The sequence below is a fragment of the Carassius carassius genome, chromosome 25 (genome assembly GCF_963082965.1).
Source record: "Carassius carassius chromosome 25, fCarCar2.1, whole genome shotgun sequence".
Taxonomy (NCBI): domain Eukaryota; kingdom Metazoa; phylum Chordata; class Actinopteri; order Cypriniformes; family Cyprinidae; genus Carassius; species Carassius carassius.
In genome coordinates this window covers 6,056,380-6,075,196 of record NC_081779.1, presented here as the reverse complement: position 1 = coordinate 6,075,196, position 18,817 = coordinate 6,056,380, and the positions used below count along the sequence as shown (strand labels likewise).

General features: G+C 34.9%; 1 protein-coding gene across 3 annotated transcripts in view; it reads left to right on the top strand.

Moving 5' to 3' along the window:
* Positions 1-18,817, top strand: part of trappc9 (trafficking protein particle complex subunit 9) — a 235,626-nt gene that overhangs the window by 142,875 nt on the left and 73,934 nt on the right. For all 3 annotated transcript variants that reach the window (XM_059509121.1, XM_059509119.1, XM_059509120.1), the window contains 2 exons: positions 8,054-8,164; positions 17,655-17,818. In XM_059509121.1, coding sequence (XP_059365104.1) covers positions 8,054-8,164; positions 17,655-17,818 — 275 coding nt within the window. The remainder of the gene's footprint in view (positions 1-8,053; positions 8,165-17,654; positions 17,819-18,817) is intronic.

Below are 18,817 nucleotides of genomic sequence, written 5' to 3'. Positions count from 1 at the left end.
GCCTCATTTGAATTCGTCACGGGCTACAGGTAGAGAACCACTGCTTTATATCAAACATTTTTAAATCGTCCACAGCTGAGTTTTGCGGGAGGCTGATCTGCACCAGATCACGTGAAGTGAATGTAATGAACAAAGTCATTTTCAGATGCAATGGAAAAAAAAAAAAAAACATGGATAACCTAGATTAGTCCCAGGCTCTGTTCTGAAGTAAAATAATTATAAATACTGTTAACCAAGAGTAACACATTTTTAACACATTTTAACGGATTAATCGCCTATTTTCATTTGCTGAATGTTTTCTTTATTTTTTTATTTTTTAAACACGCTAAAAATTAAATAAAGTTTGTCAGAGGAAAAAAAATATGAGTCGTGTATAGGTTTCATTTTAACGGATCAATCACCTATTTTCGTTTGCTGCATGTTTTTTTTACACGCTAAAAAATAAATCAGAGTTTGTGAGAGGAAAAAAATAGGCTATAAGAATTTTTTTTACAACAAATCCTTTAAATTTAACAAATTTATCAGAACAAAACAATAATTAAAAATATATAATTCTAATGGATAAATATAATTGCAGTATATAATAATATAAGCTTAGTAATAAAACAAAAAAAAACAAAATAATAATAATTTAAAGCTAAGCATAAGGTAAGGTTTGGCTTTCTCAATCGGGAGAAATCAAACGTTTCCATAGTTGTGATGTTGCCCATTTGAAGCTTAACTATTATTCATGAGGCAAATAGGCTGTGTGGGTTTCAGTATCGAGCAAAAAAAAAAAAAAAATCATAATTAACAATGTCAAAGTGCTCACGCCGAATGTCTGGTGAAAGACTGCTGTTTCCAGTGAATATGTGCGCGAGGCACCAGCACGCTCAAGCAGCTGAAACAAATAATACTTAATTTTTGGTCACACATAAGGCATAATTCAAAAATGCTGGTAGTTTGAAAAATCAAGAATAACAACAGAGTTAATACTAATTATTGCTAAATGCTGGAACGTTCCCATTTCGCTCTGCATATGGAACCTGAAGATTTTTTTAAACCAAGAATGAACCGAAATGAAAATGAAATTAAAACATTTAGCTTAACAGCTTTTCATGAATTTATTATAATGCCATGTATTATCAATTACTACTACAAACTATTTTTTTTATAACTACTACCTAGCATCCACATAAATTTACAATACATTTATTTTATTTTATTATTATATCACTCAAAAACAGTGATAAACAGCCATATTTAAATATTTAACAAAAAAAATTATATATATATATATATATATATATATATAAATATATATATATATATATATATATATATATATATATATATATATATATATATAGGCCTTGTATTTATTTACTGTTTAATAAAAATAGCATGCATATGATCCTTTGTGTTAAGGTCTTCTTTTAATTTTTGTTTAGTAGACTCTAGCCTAAGACTATCCTACATTTTAAAAATTAACAAATTGTAAAAAAATTTTTTTTTTTTTAAATGTTACAGTGTTATATCATAATGTTATTGTTGTTTTACTTCCTTCTTTTATCTCACTTCACAGTTACATTCATTTCGCAATCCGTCCCTTTGCGCCACCTGGCGGTAGTTTCGCGAATGATTTTAACACGCGACTGAATTACAGTTACCACCGCGGCGGTACACGCGGCGGTAAGCCCCAGATAGGATGGCCACCTACTGTATATATATATATATATATATATATATATATATATATATATATATATATATATATATATATATACATGTATTATATTACATTATACTTATATTATACTATATACATTATTATATAAAACAATGCTTTAAATGACTAATAAAAATAACATAATAATAATCTTAACTATACTAGTAATTTAAAATTATTATTTACTTTGATTTATATAAATAAATTATTATTAAATATTATTTAACAATATTTTACATTACACATTTAAATGAAATATTGTTGTTATTATTGAATATTGTTATTCAATAATAATACACATTTTATTTCACTTTCATTTATTTATTTTTATTTTTAGGTTTTTTGAACATTGGTGTCTTATACGGTATACTACATTATGTTCTTGATTTATACAAATCTCTCTCTCTCTCTCTCTCTCTCTCTCTCTCTCTCTCTATACACAGTACAGTCTTGATAGGAATGGGAAGCATTTCCACACGTTCACACTCAGACACACTAATGTTCAGAGCCTCTTGTAGGATCCACTTGAGCGAGCTGCAGTTCTTCAGCTCACTACCTCTGAGGAGATGAAATAATGTTCCTCAGATGAAAATCTTCTGAGTGGTGGGTCCAGACAAATGGCCCATCGTCTGCACTGAATAATGTAGGCAGAGTAGAGGTCTGTTCCACACCACAGATCTGATGAATAGTCATTGGACTGCCTGGATTATTTCTCTTTATTTCTCTCCTTAAAGATGTGGGGACGATGCTTTCTAAACACATAAAGCTGGCCTGTGACTAATGCCGGTGTCTTTAATTCCCACCCACACCTCTTATGTGTGGACAAATGTACAGCATGTGTGTGTTTGACCAAGTAAATTCAACAGGATGTTGTAAAAAGCAACAGTTTAATTGCTAAACTCATACACCATTAACACATGCCCACTTCGCCATCACTTTTAGACACACTTAACACACAGATAATACAGGAAGACCATTAAATGAAAACGACCTGTCTTAAAAAAGCTTTTATCTCTTCTGTGGTGTGAGCGGATATAGTGAGGCGAGGAGCTCCGGAGGAAAGAAAACATTCAAATGTCAAATCAAAGAAAGCTACAGTCTTCATGACATTTTATCTTTCACAAATCCAGTGCCTTAAAGGGTTGTTTGGGATTCAATACAGCTTAAACTCACAGCTTAAAACATGTGCATTAATTCATTTAGAATGGAAGTCTGTGGAGTGTTGAGCGAAGCATCCAGGATGATTTAAAGCAGAAATCTGCAACTTACATTCATGTTAAATAGTATTTATTCTTCTTCAGTATCGTTTTTAGACATTTTCATATTTTCATATATGCAACTTTTATCTCACAATTAAGACTTTTGTTCTTGCAACTCTATTTCTCTCAATTTGAATGTTTTCAGAAAAATTGGAATTGTGTGATATAAATGTAGAATTGTGATATGTAAACTCAGAATTGCAAGAAAAAAAGTCTAAATTCTGAGATTATATCTCTCAATTCTGACTTTATTTATGATTTCAAGTCTGCATTGTGAGATAAAAAGTCATCATAATTACTTTTATTTTTTTTTTTTTTTATCCTTTGATGGCTTCCATATTTAATTTTTATCTTGCGGTGGAAATGGGCTTCCATATTTAATATATTATTTGTATTAGTATATTAATACTATATATATATATATATATATATATATATATATATATATATATATATATATATATATATATATATATATATATATATATATAATTTTTTTTGTTAAATATTTAAATATGGCTGTTTATCACTGTTTTTGAGTGATATAATAATAAAATAAAATAAATGTATTGTAAATTTATGTGGATGCTAGGTAGTAGTTATAAAAAAAATAGTTTGTAGTAGTAATTGATAATACATGGCATTATAATAAATTCATGAAAAGCTGTTATTGTTGATGTTAAATTTATTTGAGATATTTTGTTATGGTACAAAATGTATTATTGTATATTATTGTAATAATAACATATTTTAATTCTATATAAATAACAATTAATATTTATTAAATTATTAATAAGGAATGACTGCATCAGATTTAGCTTCACACAGGCAGTGTTAGCAGTTCTTTGGCATTAGGTCAACATGTATAATCTTCTTATGGCTATGTTATCGAAATGGCATTTACATTATTTTTTACATTTACAGTGTCCACAGACTTCTACTTTAAGTCCCTTACATGCTTATTTGTAAAGCATTTTTTTACAGTCCATGCTATTTCATGCAGCTTTGCAGAAAATCTTATCTTATTGTCTTGAAACCCCCAGTGAGCAGCTAAAAGCGAATGGGCTAAACAAAAAAGCAAGATTATGAATACAAACCTTTTTTCTTTCTCTTAGTGAGATCCAGAATGTGAACTAAGAGAGTAAATGGGGTCAAATTCATGCTGTGTTTCACTTAAAATGTTCCTCAGTGTTTTCCGGCGGTGACGTCATTTGATTCCGCTGCTGGAAAACTTTCGGCATCTGCTCAGGAGTTGAGAGAGATTGATGGAGAGCGAGAATGAGGGATGCTCGGTGTTGAGTAAGCATTGGTTGGCACTCGCTCTCATTTTCTCTCTGCTATTTAAATCTTGGCAGCATCTCTTGTGATGATTCATTCCCCACTGATCACTGTAAGAAATGAGAGAAAGAGAGTGACATACTGTATGTCTTGACTGCTCTGCTTGTTGACACACAGCGGCCATCATATCATTCAAAATCTCTGCTATTTATATGCACATGCTGCCCTTATCTCACTAAAGTGTGGAACTTATTTAACTTATTTATAGGTAGGAGTCGGACACTGGAAATCTGACAATCAGATGTTATAGTAATCCAAAAACGATCTACATTTTAAAAAACATAGTTGAGCTCAGTCTTGATTTTTACCTGTTTTGAGGTTATTCTACTCTACTCTACTCTACTGTGCTGTAGAGTTGACAACACATTACTTTCTCGAAAAACAAAACAATGAAATTGACTCAAGATACTAATCCACATGATAAAAGAGGTCTTGAATGTCCCAAAAATAGCAACTCATTTTCAACCAACAATGAAGTCTTATGCCTTTGTACGGCAGCATTGCTCACTGAGGTTAAAAGAGGTCATATCATGGTAAACTGGCCTTTTCTTGCTCTATTGAAATTTGATGCACCATATTTGTTATACTAATCCTTAAAGCAACAGATGCAAAAAAAAAAAAAAAAAGACTGATCCCATTGTTGAGAACAGATGAAAACTAAATTATGATTAATTTTGCTGCAAGAAACGGTGACTAATGTTGTAAGTAGACTTTGGGGAGAAATACAAGCATGGTCGAATTTGATTTGTGTGTATTGTGTTACTGTGGTGGGTTTGAGAATTTGTTTCCATAAATAAAGACACACACACACACACACACACACAAAGCTCACAAAGCTTTCGCTAAATGAAAGAGATGCTAAGCTTTGATGTTTGGACAGAAGATGACAAGTACATCTGCATGACCTCTTGAGCCCATCTGTTTTGGTGTTTGTGTATGTGTACTTTAATTTATTTGTGTGTTTGTATTAGTATATCAAAAATAAATAAACAATAGAAAGCAAGCAAATTTTGTAGATATAGTGGTACGTACACTCCTGTTCAAAAGTAAATAATAATAATAATAATAATAATTTGTTTTTTGAAAAAAAGTCTCTTATGATAACCAAGTGGGCATTTTATTTTTTAAAATGCAGTAAAAAATAAATGTTGTGATTTTTTTATATTTTTTTATGTAAAACAAGCATTTTAAATTGCCAACTCCACATTTTTGAATGGTTGTGTGTGTGTGTGTGTGTGTGGGCATGTTTTTTGTGACATATCAGGACACAACTCTGTATAATGACATGGGTATGACACAGGAATTACAAGGAGAGGGTGACCCATAACCCATGTCCCCATTTTTCAAAACGCTTATAAATCATACAGAATGAGTTTTTTTTGAGAAAGTAAAAATGCACAGTTTCCTATGAGGGTTAGGGTTAGGGTTAGGTGTAGAGTTGGTGAATGGCCATAGAATATACAGTTTGTACAGTATGAAAACCATTACGCCTATCGGATGTCTCCAGTTTTCACAAAAACAAACGTGTGTATGTATGTGTGTATGTATGTATATAGATAGATAGATAGATAGATAGATAGATAGATAGATAGTTAGATAGATAGTTAGATAGATAGTCTGATTGGCTACAGCTGTGCACATTTAGATTAGATTAGATTAGATTCAACTTTATTGTCCTTATGCAGAGTACAAGTACAGAGCTAATGAAATGCAGTTAGCATCTAACCAGAAGTGCAAGAATATAGTGTTTTAAATGCATATAAGTGCAGAATAAGATATAAAGAATGTACAGTGGAGTTGCTATATACAGTACTGAGCAGAGTATATACAGAATATAAATAGGAATGCAAATGTGGGGATTGTATGTACATTATGAACAGAGCAATGTATTATATACACATTATGAACAGCAGCAATGTGAGAACAGTGGTTATAAATACAGTTGGATGAGTGTTCAAAAGTATTGTTAAACAATGTATTCTATGCAAAATAACAGTAGTGCAATGATATTTTTATAGAAATAGTTTACTGTGCTTTGTACATTAACAACTTTAGACAGTTTACAGTGTAAAAGCTAGAACAGTGTGCAGTCTGTGCAAAATATGAGTACTGCAAATACATGTATGTAAAGTACTGTGACCAGTGCAGTAATAAAGCAGGTTCAGGTTAGATTGGTGGTGTGGTGTTCAGAAGTGTCACAGCCTCGGAGAAGAAGCTCTTCCTGATCCTATTAGTGCGAGAGCGTAGGCTCCTGTAACGCCTGCCGGATGGAAGGAGGGTGAAGAATCCATGGTTAGGGTGAGAGGCACCCTTGATGATGTTTCTTGCCCTGCCCAGACAGCGCTTGTGATAAATGTTCTCGATGGAAGTTAACTGGGTGCCGGTGATCCGTTGAGCAGTTTTCACCACCCGCTGGAGTGCTTTGCGTTCAGATACGGAGCATTTTCTGTACCATACAGCGGTAGAATTCCACAAGGATCCTGGGATTCAGGTGAACTTTCTTAAGGCTCTGTAAGAAGTAAAGGCGCTGCTGTGCCTTTTTGACCAGGGCTGAGGTGTTATGGGACCAGGTGAGGTCATCAGAGATGTGGATGCCAAGGAACTTGAAGCTCGACACACGCTCCACTAAAGCTCCATTGATGTAGATGGGTGTGTGTGCATGACTCCTAGTCTGCCTGAAGTCCACAATGATCTCCTTTGTCTTCTGGGTGTTTAGTTCTAGATTGTTGGTGGCACACCACACAGCCAGGTGCTGCACCTCATCCCTGTAGGCTGACTCATCGTCATCCTTGAGAAGACCTACCACCGTGGCGTGGTGTCATCTGCAAATTTGATTATGGTGTTGGAGCCATAAACAGGAACGGAGTCATGGGTGAAGAGGGAGTACAGGAGAGGGCTCAGTACACAACCCTGTGGTACACCGGTGTTCAGGGTGATGATGGAGGATGAGGGGTTATCTAACTTAACAGACTGAGGTCTGTTAGTCAGAAAATCTAGAATCCAATTGCAGATGGGTGATTCCAAGCTGGCTGAGATTTACATTACATTACATTACATTTACATTTATTCATTTAGCAGATGCTTTTATCCAAAGCGACTTACAGATGAGGACAGTGGAAGCAATCAAAAACAACAAAAAGAGCAATGATATATAAGTGCTATAACAAGTCTCAGTTAGGTTAACACAGTACACGTAGCATGGGATTTTAAATAATATAACAAATAAAAAGAAAACCGATAGAATAAAAAAAGAATAGAGCAAGCTAGTGTTAGAGATCTTTACACACACACACATACAATTTCATAATAAATTAAAAGAAAATAGAATACAAAAAAGATTACAAAAGGTAGTTAGATTTTTTTTTAAGAATAGAATTTGAATAGTGAGTGTTAAAGTTAGAGGGTCAAATAAAGATGGAAGAGAAGTGTTTTAAGCTGATTCTTGAAGATGGCTAAGGACTCAGCTGCCCTGATTGAGTTGGGGAGGTCATTCCACCAGGAGGGAACATTTAATTTAAAAGTCCATAAAAGTGACTTTGTGCTTCTTTGGGATGGCACAATCAAGCGACTTTCACTTGCAGAGCTTTACTTGATAAAAAAAAAAGTTTTTTTACAAGCTTTACTTGATTTTTGCTTCGAGTGGGGTCAGAAATATTTATATTCAGAATGTAATAATTACATGAATGGATGTTTGAGTTCTGTAATTCATGAATACTTCCTCGGTTTGTCTTTCTCCATGTTTCTGCAGTACTCGTCAATGTCATCTACTGCTGGATGTTTTCAACTCGACCGAACATGAGCTCACGCTGTCTGCCAAGAACAACCAGGACCTGGTGCTGCACGCCAGCGAGTGTCAGAGGTACATGCACACACACACACTCTCTCACACAGACTCCTCCTTCATCAGTGAGATGTATCGCTGTCTGTCTGGCTGATTGAAGTCTGTAGACTGTCAGACAGCATTACCTGTCCCTCTCTTCTGCTGACAGCTCTCCATTTCATGAAAGTTACTCTCATGAACCAGAGCTGCAGCTGCTCACACTTTCTGACTTTCATAGAGCTTCAGAGACAGACACACACTTACAGTGTCTCCATATACGTCGCAGCAGGTTTTTGATACGTCTCTTAGAAATTGCCTTTAGGGGCTTTTTTTGAAGATTTGCAGAGAATTGCAAACTTAAGGAGACAGCATTCACCACATGAGATTATTTTGTTTGAAGGAATGAAGGATAAAATGCAAATGGTACTGTTTTATTCCCTTTCTGACTTAAGTGTTTATGACAAGAAAAATCATGATTTAAAAAAAAAAATAAATAAATATTTTTAATGTAGGCTTATGTCCTCTTTTTGGATGCTGATAATTCAGAACCAGGTAACTTATGAAGTGAAAAAATCATGTCAATTATTAAAGGGATAATTCACCCAAACATCAACATTCAGTCTTCATTTACTCACAAGCGCGTCATATGATGTTGTTTTGTTTGTGAAATACAATAGGAAATGTTCTCTGAAATCCTTTTTCAACGCTACTTCTCTCAAATCACATTTGCATATTCAAACTCGCAATCGTGGTGGAACCACTCAAATGGTGTTTGGTGTCATTGACATTAAATCTGTTGCGACAAATCTTTGAATATGCTAAATTAGATTTGTGAGCTACAGTGGAGAGCAAGATATACATTTAAAAAATGATTCAAATTTCGTGTTTTGGGTGACTGGTTTTATAAATATAAACAGTATAATGGTAATAATAAGAAATGTCTCGTAGAGCTGAATTTTCTTCGTGTACGAGCTCTTCTGATGCCCTGCGTGTGACATTCCCTTGTCCTGATCACCTCCATGGATCACCCGGTTAATGACTCGATTGGGAACTGTGCTTCTTTGGCCAATACCTGAATCAGAAAGAATTGATGAACAGATTACAGAGTTCAGAGATTGATTCTGGAGGATGAAATATGAATGGCTATATGCTGATCGATGTGTGTGTGTACTGGTTATTGATCTCGTAGAGGGCTAAATCAGGTCTCCGTCTCTTTAATGGAACTGTGTGTGTCATGAGTTATTGTGTAGTTCTTCATACTGATTCTTTCTATCTTTTCTCCTCTCGTGATGGTTCTGTGTCTTTTCCTCTGCCTCGTTCTATCATTCTGTATGATGAATGCTTTCAGGGAGATGTTTTTCAAAGGGTGACACTGTCCTCGCTGTATACCCATGATTCCTGTCAGTCATCTGTGGGCCACCAGCGTGACAATGAGACGTCCAGCGGTTTCGGAGGTTCACCTTCACTAATCGATTTCTCTGAATCTTAGATCTCTTCACCCCTCTTTTTTCTCTTTGAGAACTGAATACGCTGGAGTTTCTCTGGGTGAAATCCTGTCATGCTTAAGATTCAAATGATATCTTGATTCCTTTCTTGGTACTGGTGCATTTTGTGTGTGTTTCTTTTTCTTTCTTTTTTTTGCACTGGTCTAGGGCCCTTTCTGCTTTAAAAATAGCCTAACATCAAAATTGACCCAATCGCTTCTTTAAGAAATTTTCTCTGTTTTATCTTGAATGTTTCATCAGTGCATGTTAAAATTCAGTTTAATTCTATTCTATTTTATTATATTATATTCAGTGGATAGAGCAAAAACATTTGATTTCATCAAACAAAATATAAACCAAACAAAAATTATTGAATCTAATGGGAGCTTTAATTGGGCAGATTAAGCTGAAGGTTTGAAGAGAGTAGGATATGATGTGCCGCTTTTAATTTAAGTTGTCCTCAAGGCAGCGAGAAGCAATAACTAAGACTCAATGATAAAATAAAACTAATAGTCCTAATTATATTTCTGATTATCTCCTATTTGTGCTTAGATATCTTTATTTACTGAAAAAGGTAATATATATATATATATATATATATATATATATATATATATATATATATATATATATATATATATATATATATAAATGAATGAATGATGAATGAATGATGTAGCGTTCAGATATACTAAATGATATAGGGCCTTAAAAATGAAGATACCAGAAGAAATATTTAAGAACCAGAATTTGAAGTGATAGTAAGATATCTTTAATGCTTCTTAAGTTACAGGCATGCAAACTTTGGGGAAAAAAAATGTAAAGTAATTTTTCCCCATTTCTGATCTATCACCTATTAGCTATGCAAGTCAGCAGATTCTACTAATAGACAATCTCTGTGTAAAAATAACATGATGATGCCACATTTCTGAAGTCAATTATTTGGCTCCAAATCTCAGATGAAATTAATCATTTTGACGCCCCTCTGAAAAATGCATTACTCAGTAAGTATTCATCCATAGAATTTAATATATTGGCTTGCTTACTTCCTCATTTATGTATTTCTTTCACCTAAATACGTTTTTAGCTGTAGAGCTGTGGTAACACAAAATGATTGTGTTAGAAAAACCAGCAGGCTTCATGACAGTCACAGTGAGTGTGTTTGTGATGACATCATATGTGTGTCTTTCTGTGCATATATTTGATTTGTATGGTATCTTGTTTGAACTGTGTCACTGATTTATACCTTTTGAAACACATACCATTGAGGGCACTGAATTTGTGACACATTGTGCATTTTGGGTTTTTTACACTCTCTCTACTTTGTGTTGGTGTGACATACTCCGCTCAACTTCATTACTCACCTAATTTAAACAAAAGCCTGTTGCTGTAGAAACAAGCCTCTAAGTGCTTCCTCCATGATGAAGGGCCACTTTTCCCCTTTTTACTGTGTGTGTGTGTGTACTGCTATTTTCCCTTTCCCAGAGTCTCTACTGTAGCTCTATTTCAAAACATAAGATGCCTATATAAGAACTCCCAACGGAGAGCAAATTATGCTGCCTACAAAGGAACCTTGTTTGTGCTGATGCTAAGGCATTCGTCACAGAGATTGCAATTCCAAAATGTGCAATAAGCTCAGTGAAAATTAAATTCAAGATGACAGACAAAACGAGAGACAAAAAAAAAAGTTGAGTATTTGGATATACTGTTATATAAAACAATAATATATTAATTAATTAATTAATTGCTGGCTCGAGAGTTCAGTCCTGTATGTCTATAGCTATATTTCAAGTACATTAAATAAAAAAATAATTGTATACATTTTAAAATAAAATGTAATGAATTTTTAATATTAAATTAAATACGATTTTAAGAAAATAATAATAATATCACAAATAAAATATATTTTTTTTAACAATCATCACTACTAAAATGAAGAAAAAATGTACACACACATAATTTTGAAGGGATTTAATAACCTGTCATCTTTTCTGTGGACTCATCTGGGGGATTGTGTCGTTTGGAATGTTTAAAATGAGAGTTTCAATTGAATATCACAGTGAGTTCATGTGATGTTGAGATGCTGCTCTGATGCTGGGTGGGGTATGCGGCGTTGCCGTGGTGCAGTGATGCTGCTGTGTGTGCTGTAACTGCGGGTTACGGGGAGGCAGTCTATAAATAGCTCAGTGTTTCTGCTGCTGGAGTCATGGGAGAGAACACACACGTGAGCTAAATATAACCCTCTCTATCACTCTCTCTCTCTCTCTCTCTCCCTCTCCTCTTTGAACACACAGTCAGTGACACTTTCAAACTGCAGCAAAATGCCTTGACCGCAAAAATGCTGGATCTGTACTGTATCTTTCTCTTTCTGAATAGATGGATGGATAGATAGATTCAATATATATAAATATATATATATATATATAAAGAGAGAGAGAGAGAGAGAGAAGATAGATAGATAGATAGATAGATAGATAGATTAAAATGCAGCTGCTGTAAGTGCATATAAATGCTCATGTGTCTTTTTTTCATTGATTGAACTTAACAATTGAATTCATATTATCTAGTTTTAAGTGTATGTGTGACATTTGTTTCGTCACTTTTTCCTTTCATTTCCCTGAGTCACCTATAAAATATATATGTTTATGTTTGTATGTGTGTGTGTGAATATTCTTCAGTCTTTAGATGTCGGTTTCAATCTTGAATCTTTGTCTTCTCTCTCTCCCTCTCTCTATTTTTTGTTGTTCCTTTGTAGTGCTCATGTGTAGAATGCTAACACCCTCTGTCTGAGTACAGATGCGTTGATACTGACAACAGATGATGAAGAACAGGGATGTGTGTGCTTGTGTGTATATGTTTCTTTGCACCTGCGCCTGTGTGTTGTGTTTGAGGTTTTAGTTTTGCATGTTTTGTACATTCATGGTGAGAAATGTCAAGAAACTCAAGAAATTCAAGTCATGTTTCATCACAAATAGCAAAAAACGTTTTTATAAAAAAAAAAAACTAAATTCAAAATTTATTTTCGTTATGCAAAATATCATTTTAAATTAAATTTTACAGAATATTTCTGTGGGACATTAGCTTTAGGCATGATTGACACTGTTTGGCTGTGATTATATACCCCCCCCCCTTATTTTATTGTTATCTTGTTTTAATCGGCCTGCTGACAGTGTGCTCTGTATGCTAACTGAAACATTAGCTGTTAACTGTCAGACGGGTTTCATGATAAAACTTCCTCTGAGAAAAGGCATTTTGAAAGTCACCGGTTTAAATTTAGTTTATTTTTAAAATAGTAACTGCTGATTTACTTTTCTCATTTGAGTGTCTATAAGGGGATCTTTCTGTCTTCCTCGTTGTCTGATCTCGAATCTCTCCGCGGTTGGGTTCATTACTCTGGGCATCTCTGTAGAGATGTATTTTTCTCTGTCTTTTCATTTCTGTGAGTTTTTCTGAGCGCTGCTTATGTTTTGCAGTGAGACGTCTTTGTTTGGAGTTTGTGTGAGTTCTCTTATGAGATTCCACATCTCAGACGTTGTATTTATCAGTCCATCATGTCTCCGTGTCTCCTCCGTGTGTTGTTTTACAGGATCAGTTTACACTCAAATCAGATCACATTTACTGACACGTCCATCAGTGTCAAGCTCAAGACACCTGCAGCCTCTTCACCGACATTAACCTCTCGTCTCATAAACATCACCACTGACTGCATCAAAGAGAAAGGAGGGAAGAAGGAAGAAATAAAGAACTAAAAGGAAGGAAAGAGGAATCAAAAAGGGAAAGAAAATAGAACAGAAAAGAGAAAAAAAGACAAGGAAGCATGATGGGTAGAATGACAAAAGATGGAATAAAGAATGAAGAACAGAAGGAGGAAGGATGAAAGGTAGAACAGAAGGATGAGAGGAAGAACAAATAAGGAAAGAGTTAGAGATATAGAGGATGGAAAGATAGAAGAAAGGTAGAACAGGGAGGAATAAAGGAAGAATTATTAAGGGAGCAAGGAAGGAAGAACAGAAAAAAGGATGGAAGGAATGAAGAACAAAAAAGGAAGGAAGGTAGAACAAAAAGAATAAAGAAAAGAAAAAGTAAAAGGAAGAACAAAAAATGGAAGATAGGAAGAATGGAAAAACAAAGGAAGGTAGAACAAAAAAGGAAGAACAAAAAGAAGGGAGGTTAAAAAGAAAGAATGAACAAAAAGAAAAATAAGTAAAGATGGTAGAAAGGGAAAGGGAGGTAGAATGGAGGATGGATAGAAAGATTTGAAGGAGGAAGAACAAGAAATAAGAAAGGAAGGTAGAATAAAAAAGGAAGGTTGAACAAAAGGAAGAAAGGTAGAAAGAACAAAGACAAACCTGTGAATGAATGAAACATTGGCAGTACAACAGAAGGGGAAAAAGCAAAACAAGCAAAAGTATAAAAAAACAGGCAACTAAAATAAACATAAAGAATGACAAGGATTTATGAAATAATGTCAAAGTGACAAAACCATATAAACAAACATATGAAAGAGTTTGGAGATGAAGGAGCAGAGTAGATTGAGACATCCATCCAGCTTCACTGATGTCTGCTGCTATCTGAGCGAGTCGAGCGTCTCAATCCACTGCAACCTCAGAGTGCAGATGCATGAAAGAAGAACCATAATAAATCATTATTTCATCCTGCATGACGGCCAGTGTGCCACAGGCTGTGGAAACAGAGTGAGAGAGCGGCCGCAGGCTGTTTGTGTTTTCCTTAATGTGTGTGTGATGAATTATGTAACAGTGTCCTCAGGGATCTAGGCCTGTTGTCTTCTGTGGACTGGATGAATGAATGAAGGAAGAACTGGGGTCTGTCCATCCGTCCGTCCGTCCAAAGTATTGTATTTTATTTGAGCTTAGTTTAAAACCCTCTCTGAGGTCTAAGGGTATTTTTGGGGCCTGGGGAAGTTTTATCATGCCCTGACATGTGTGCTTTTTTCAGTTGTATCTAAATAGCTAAAGTCTAATCTCACTGTAATCAGCACAAACTGGGCTATAATAATATGTGAGCAGCATGTATGTACATGATTGTGTTTTCGAGAAAATTTTTTTTATGTGTGGTTAGTGAAAAACTAAAAATTGTAAATCCCTCGAATAAGACCATAAAACACATACAGAACATTGGTTCCCGGGATTTTTGAGAACTGGATCTTGTAGCCTAGAATTTTTCTTTCTAAATTATGTGAAAATCATCTTGTTTACTCACTTACAGAAAACAATATATTGATTTAAATTTTCTAAGACACTTTTTGTTTGTAAAAGTCATATGCGAGTAGGTGTCAACTATGAATGAATATCATTGTGATTTACACCTGAGGAGACAAAGGCCTGCATAATGAGCTGCATAATGAGCCTCTCAGTCAGGTTTGTGACCGAGAGGGAAGAGTTACAAGAAAAAATGTGAGGACAAAACAAATGTATATATTTTTATATTTGCAGTTTATTTAAAATATATTTAATAATCTCAAAAAATAATGTATTATTCAATTGGGAGTGCAGTTAAACAGTTTATTAGGAACAATCAAAGCTAACTTTCAAAGCTGAATTTTTTGCATCATTGCTCCAGTCACACACTGATTTTCTATACAAAAAAACGAAACATTTTTTGTTATTAGTATCATTATTATTATTATTAATGTGGAAGAGAGCTGAGAATATATATATTTTTTATGAATTTAAAGAACAGCATTGTTTGTTACATTTTTTACAGTTACATTTATTTGTTACTTTTATGTTATTTACATCAAGCTTTTGAATGTTATAGTGTATATTGTTATTAAAACTTCATAAAGTTTCACTTGATTATACATTTAGTCAGGAATTATAGTTTGGAAAAAGTATAACTAGTAAAATGTGTGCACATTATGTGAAACCTGATACAAGTATATAAATAAATAAAAAGAGACTTACTCATGTTTATGTTCTCTACTGAATAAAGTGGAAAGAGGAAATCTCAAGTCCTGAGGTAATCTTCATCACATCTTCTTGGGGTGAATTATGTCTTATTGCTCTCATCGCGAAGCAAAAAGTAAAATAAAAAAACTTGAAGAACAGTCTGGCTGCGTTGTCTTCTGTGTGGGCGTATTCAAGCCGCGCGCTTCAGTTTGAATCTGGGCGTGGTCACATTAGATATAATGAAGGGAGACGTGAAAGACTGGACATCGCGTCGTTTTTCATATGGATTACTTTATAACAGAATATTTGTTTTTGGCGGCTCTTGTTTAGTTTAAAAGTAGACATGTCAAGCTTTCTATAGATATCTCTCTCATGTCTCTTCGTTGAGTATTCACTGAGTTACAGTTCATTTTAATGACGTTTTTGTAAATGAAGATCAGCGGAGACAAAGGCTGAAGACAGCACACCTTTTTGTTATCTTTATTTTATAAGTGCACAAAGTTTTGTTGTTATTATGTCTGTTTACAAAAAAAGTAGATCCTTTACAGATTCGATTGATGTATTGCTCTTATCTGTATGATCAAAACTGAAAGTGTAATTTAAGTTCTTTTCGGGGTTATCAGGAGAAAATGTCTCCTAACGCGTGTATGCGTTAATCGACTCCAGAGGGTTAACTACCTATAAACCAACCAGATCCACCACTTTGCAAAACTAGGAACTCTATGGAACTTCCTAGAATGCTGTTGAGTTGTTTGACACCACACACTCAAACAACTGATATTGTGCTCTTTTGTGAGGTCACAGCTTTTTTTCTGTCTGGTAAATCAGTAGATTTGCAGTAGATTTTTTCTTCTCCAGAAATGCTGCGATCCAGCTCCAGGCCCGAGAGCGTCTCCCACAAGCCCCCCAGAGGCAGTGTTGCCTGGTCTCGCGAGACAAATAAGCAACCAGGCCTGTGAAGCCCAAAACAAGCAACTTTTTCTACGGAAAAAGTTCCGTAGAAAACCCCCCCCCCCCAGGTTCTGGGAAGAGAAAAATAAATAAACTGTGTGCATGGTTTTACAATTCGTGGGGACGGATTTTAAACTGTGGGTACAGACTGTCAATTTACATCCATGTGGACAAATTGGTAAACTGTGCGCAGTCTTCCAAAACTGCACACAAGGTACAGTTTATTTATTTTTCTCCCCCCTGAGCTTCAGGACAATGACCACAAGGGGGAGTTAAACCACCTTTTAACATTATTTAACATTAGAAAACTGATGGGATATCAAATATAGACTGATGTAATGAGTACATTATATACACAGTAAACATCTGATAATTAAAAAGTCCAGTCAGTCACCATCAGTCGCAACTCGCGCGCATTTATTTAAAATTTACGTCACTCAATGACGACGTTTTCCTAACCAGAAAAAAAAAACAGATTGCCCTGCTCTACCTCTGATTGGCTAGTACTCGTTGCCATCTCGGTCAGAGCCAATTAGAAGCAGGATGTGGGTGGGAAAAAACTGTCTCCTGTGTGTATGGGGGAAAGGGAGGGACAGAGAGAACAGGCTAGAACTACGTTTAAATAACATATAGAAAATATCTGCTTGATAACTTATTATGGAGCTGGGAACAAGCCCAAATAAGCAACTACACTTTAGAAACAAGCCCAAAAAAACGCGACCCGCGACTACCAATATTTGTTAGCGACTTTACAGAAAAACAAGCCCAAAGTCGCTTATAATAAGCGGACTTGGCAACACTGCCCAGAGGGTGTTATCTCCTTCATTAATCCATCCCTCTATCGCTCTTTCTATCTCTCCCGCTTTGTCTTTCTCTCTGCTCGCTGATAACGGAGAACATGGAAATGTCAAGGATATTTTATTGGCGTTTCTATGAGCCTGAAGTGGTTTTGTGAGCTTGTGCACATGTCCTTGGCATTTTTTTGACAGTTTTTGACAAGCGTTTTTTATGATGATGGATTTTTGTTGTCAGTTTCTAAACATCATGTACACAAACAAAATTTTATATTTGAAGAATTTATTTCTGAGCTTTCCATGCATCCTTTGTGAAAAACAAATGGATTTTTGCTTTGGATTTGAATGGCAGCACTTCACTTGAACTTTGTGTGCTTCTGTGTGTGTACAGGATGGCCATTCAGGTGGATAAGTTTGATTTTGACAGCATGCCTGTGACGGACCATGATGCACTGCGACTGGCTACAGTACGCCAACAGGAAGAGAAGAGACAGCAGGTCCAGGGAGGACTCATCAACAGCACGCTAGACATCCACTGGACCATCATATCCTTTACTAAAGCCAGCTGTCCTGATAACACTATCTCTAAACACTTTCTTCTTGACACAACAGTGTCGCCAAAGCAGAGCACATTTGAGTAATTTGAGTAGCTCAACTTACTAAAAAGCAATGTTATTTTCTTTATGGGGTTAAATTCAGGCAATACCTTTATCATGGTAAAATTAATAAAATACACAGTCTTGCCCTACCCAGGCTCAATGCATGCCTGTACCAACATAATAAAAGCGTGTCAGGGTCATGTATTGAGCACGAGTTATAGCGCCCCTCTCTGGACATTTCACTTTGAAAATGCCGCGAAACATGCAGTAAGGTATGTAATATCGTTGTTGCAGAAATGTCACCTTAAGCAGGTATTTCCATTGAGCCTGGGTTGGTCTTATATGTCTTATATGACAGTGTCATACACATAAGATATAATATTTTTTATATTTTTCTTTTTTTTATAGCTTTTTACGATACATGTTTTTCCAAAGCAGCTTTAAAATTGTGTCATCAAAAATAAGATAAATTAAACACACGTTTACAGAATTAAACATACAGTACAAATAGTAAAAATAAACAGTTATTTGGCTATGGATATTGTATTAACCTAAACAGACTGATTTTATTTTATTTTATTTTATTTCAAACCTTCTAGAATACCCTTACAGAGTGGAAGCAAAGCATGTAATAATATAGAAAATATCTGAAACTTAAATTTTTCCATTTTATAATGAACTACTGTATAAGCCATGTCAGTCTGTGTTTAGTTATTATTTAGTCCTTATTTAGTCATCATTAGTTCCCTAACTGTAGGGTCGAAGCTGTCTGATTTATGAATCAGTTTTTTGTTGTTGTACTACGTTGCTGGAGCTTTGGCTTTGGAGTATGTGGAGTGACTCGGGTGATGTAATGTGTTATGGGTGTTACAAGTGTCCCAGCTGTGAGGATGACCGTCTGCCAGCATCTGTTTCTAACAGCTGGACATACTGGAGGAGGCACATTTACACATTT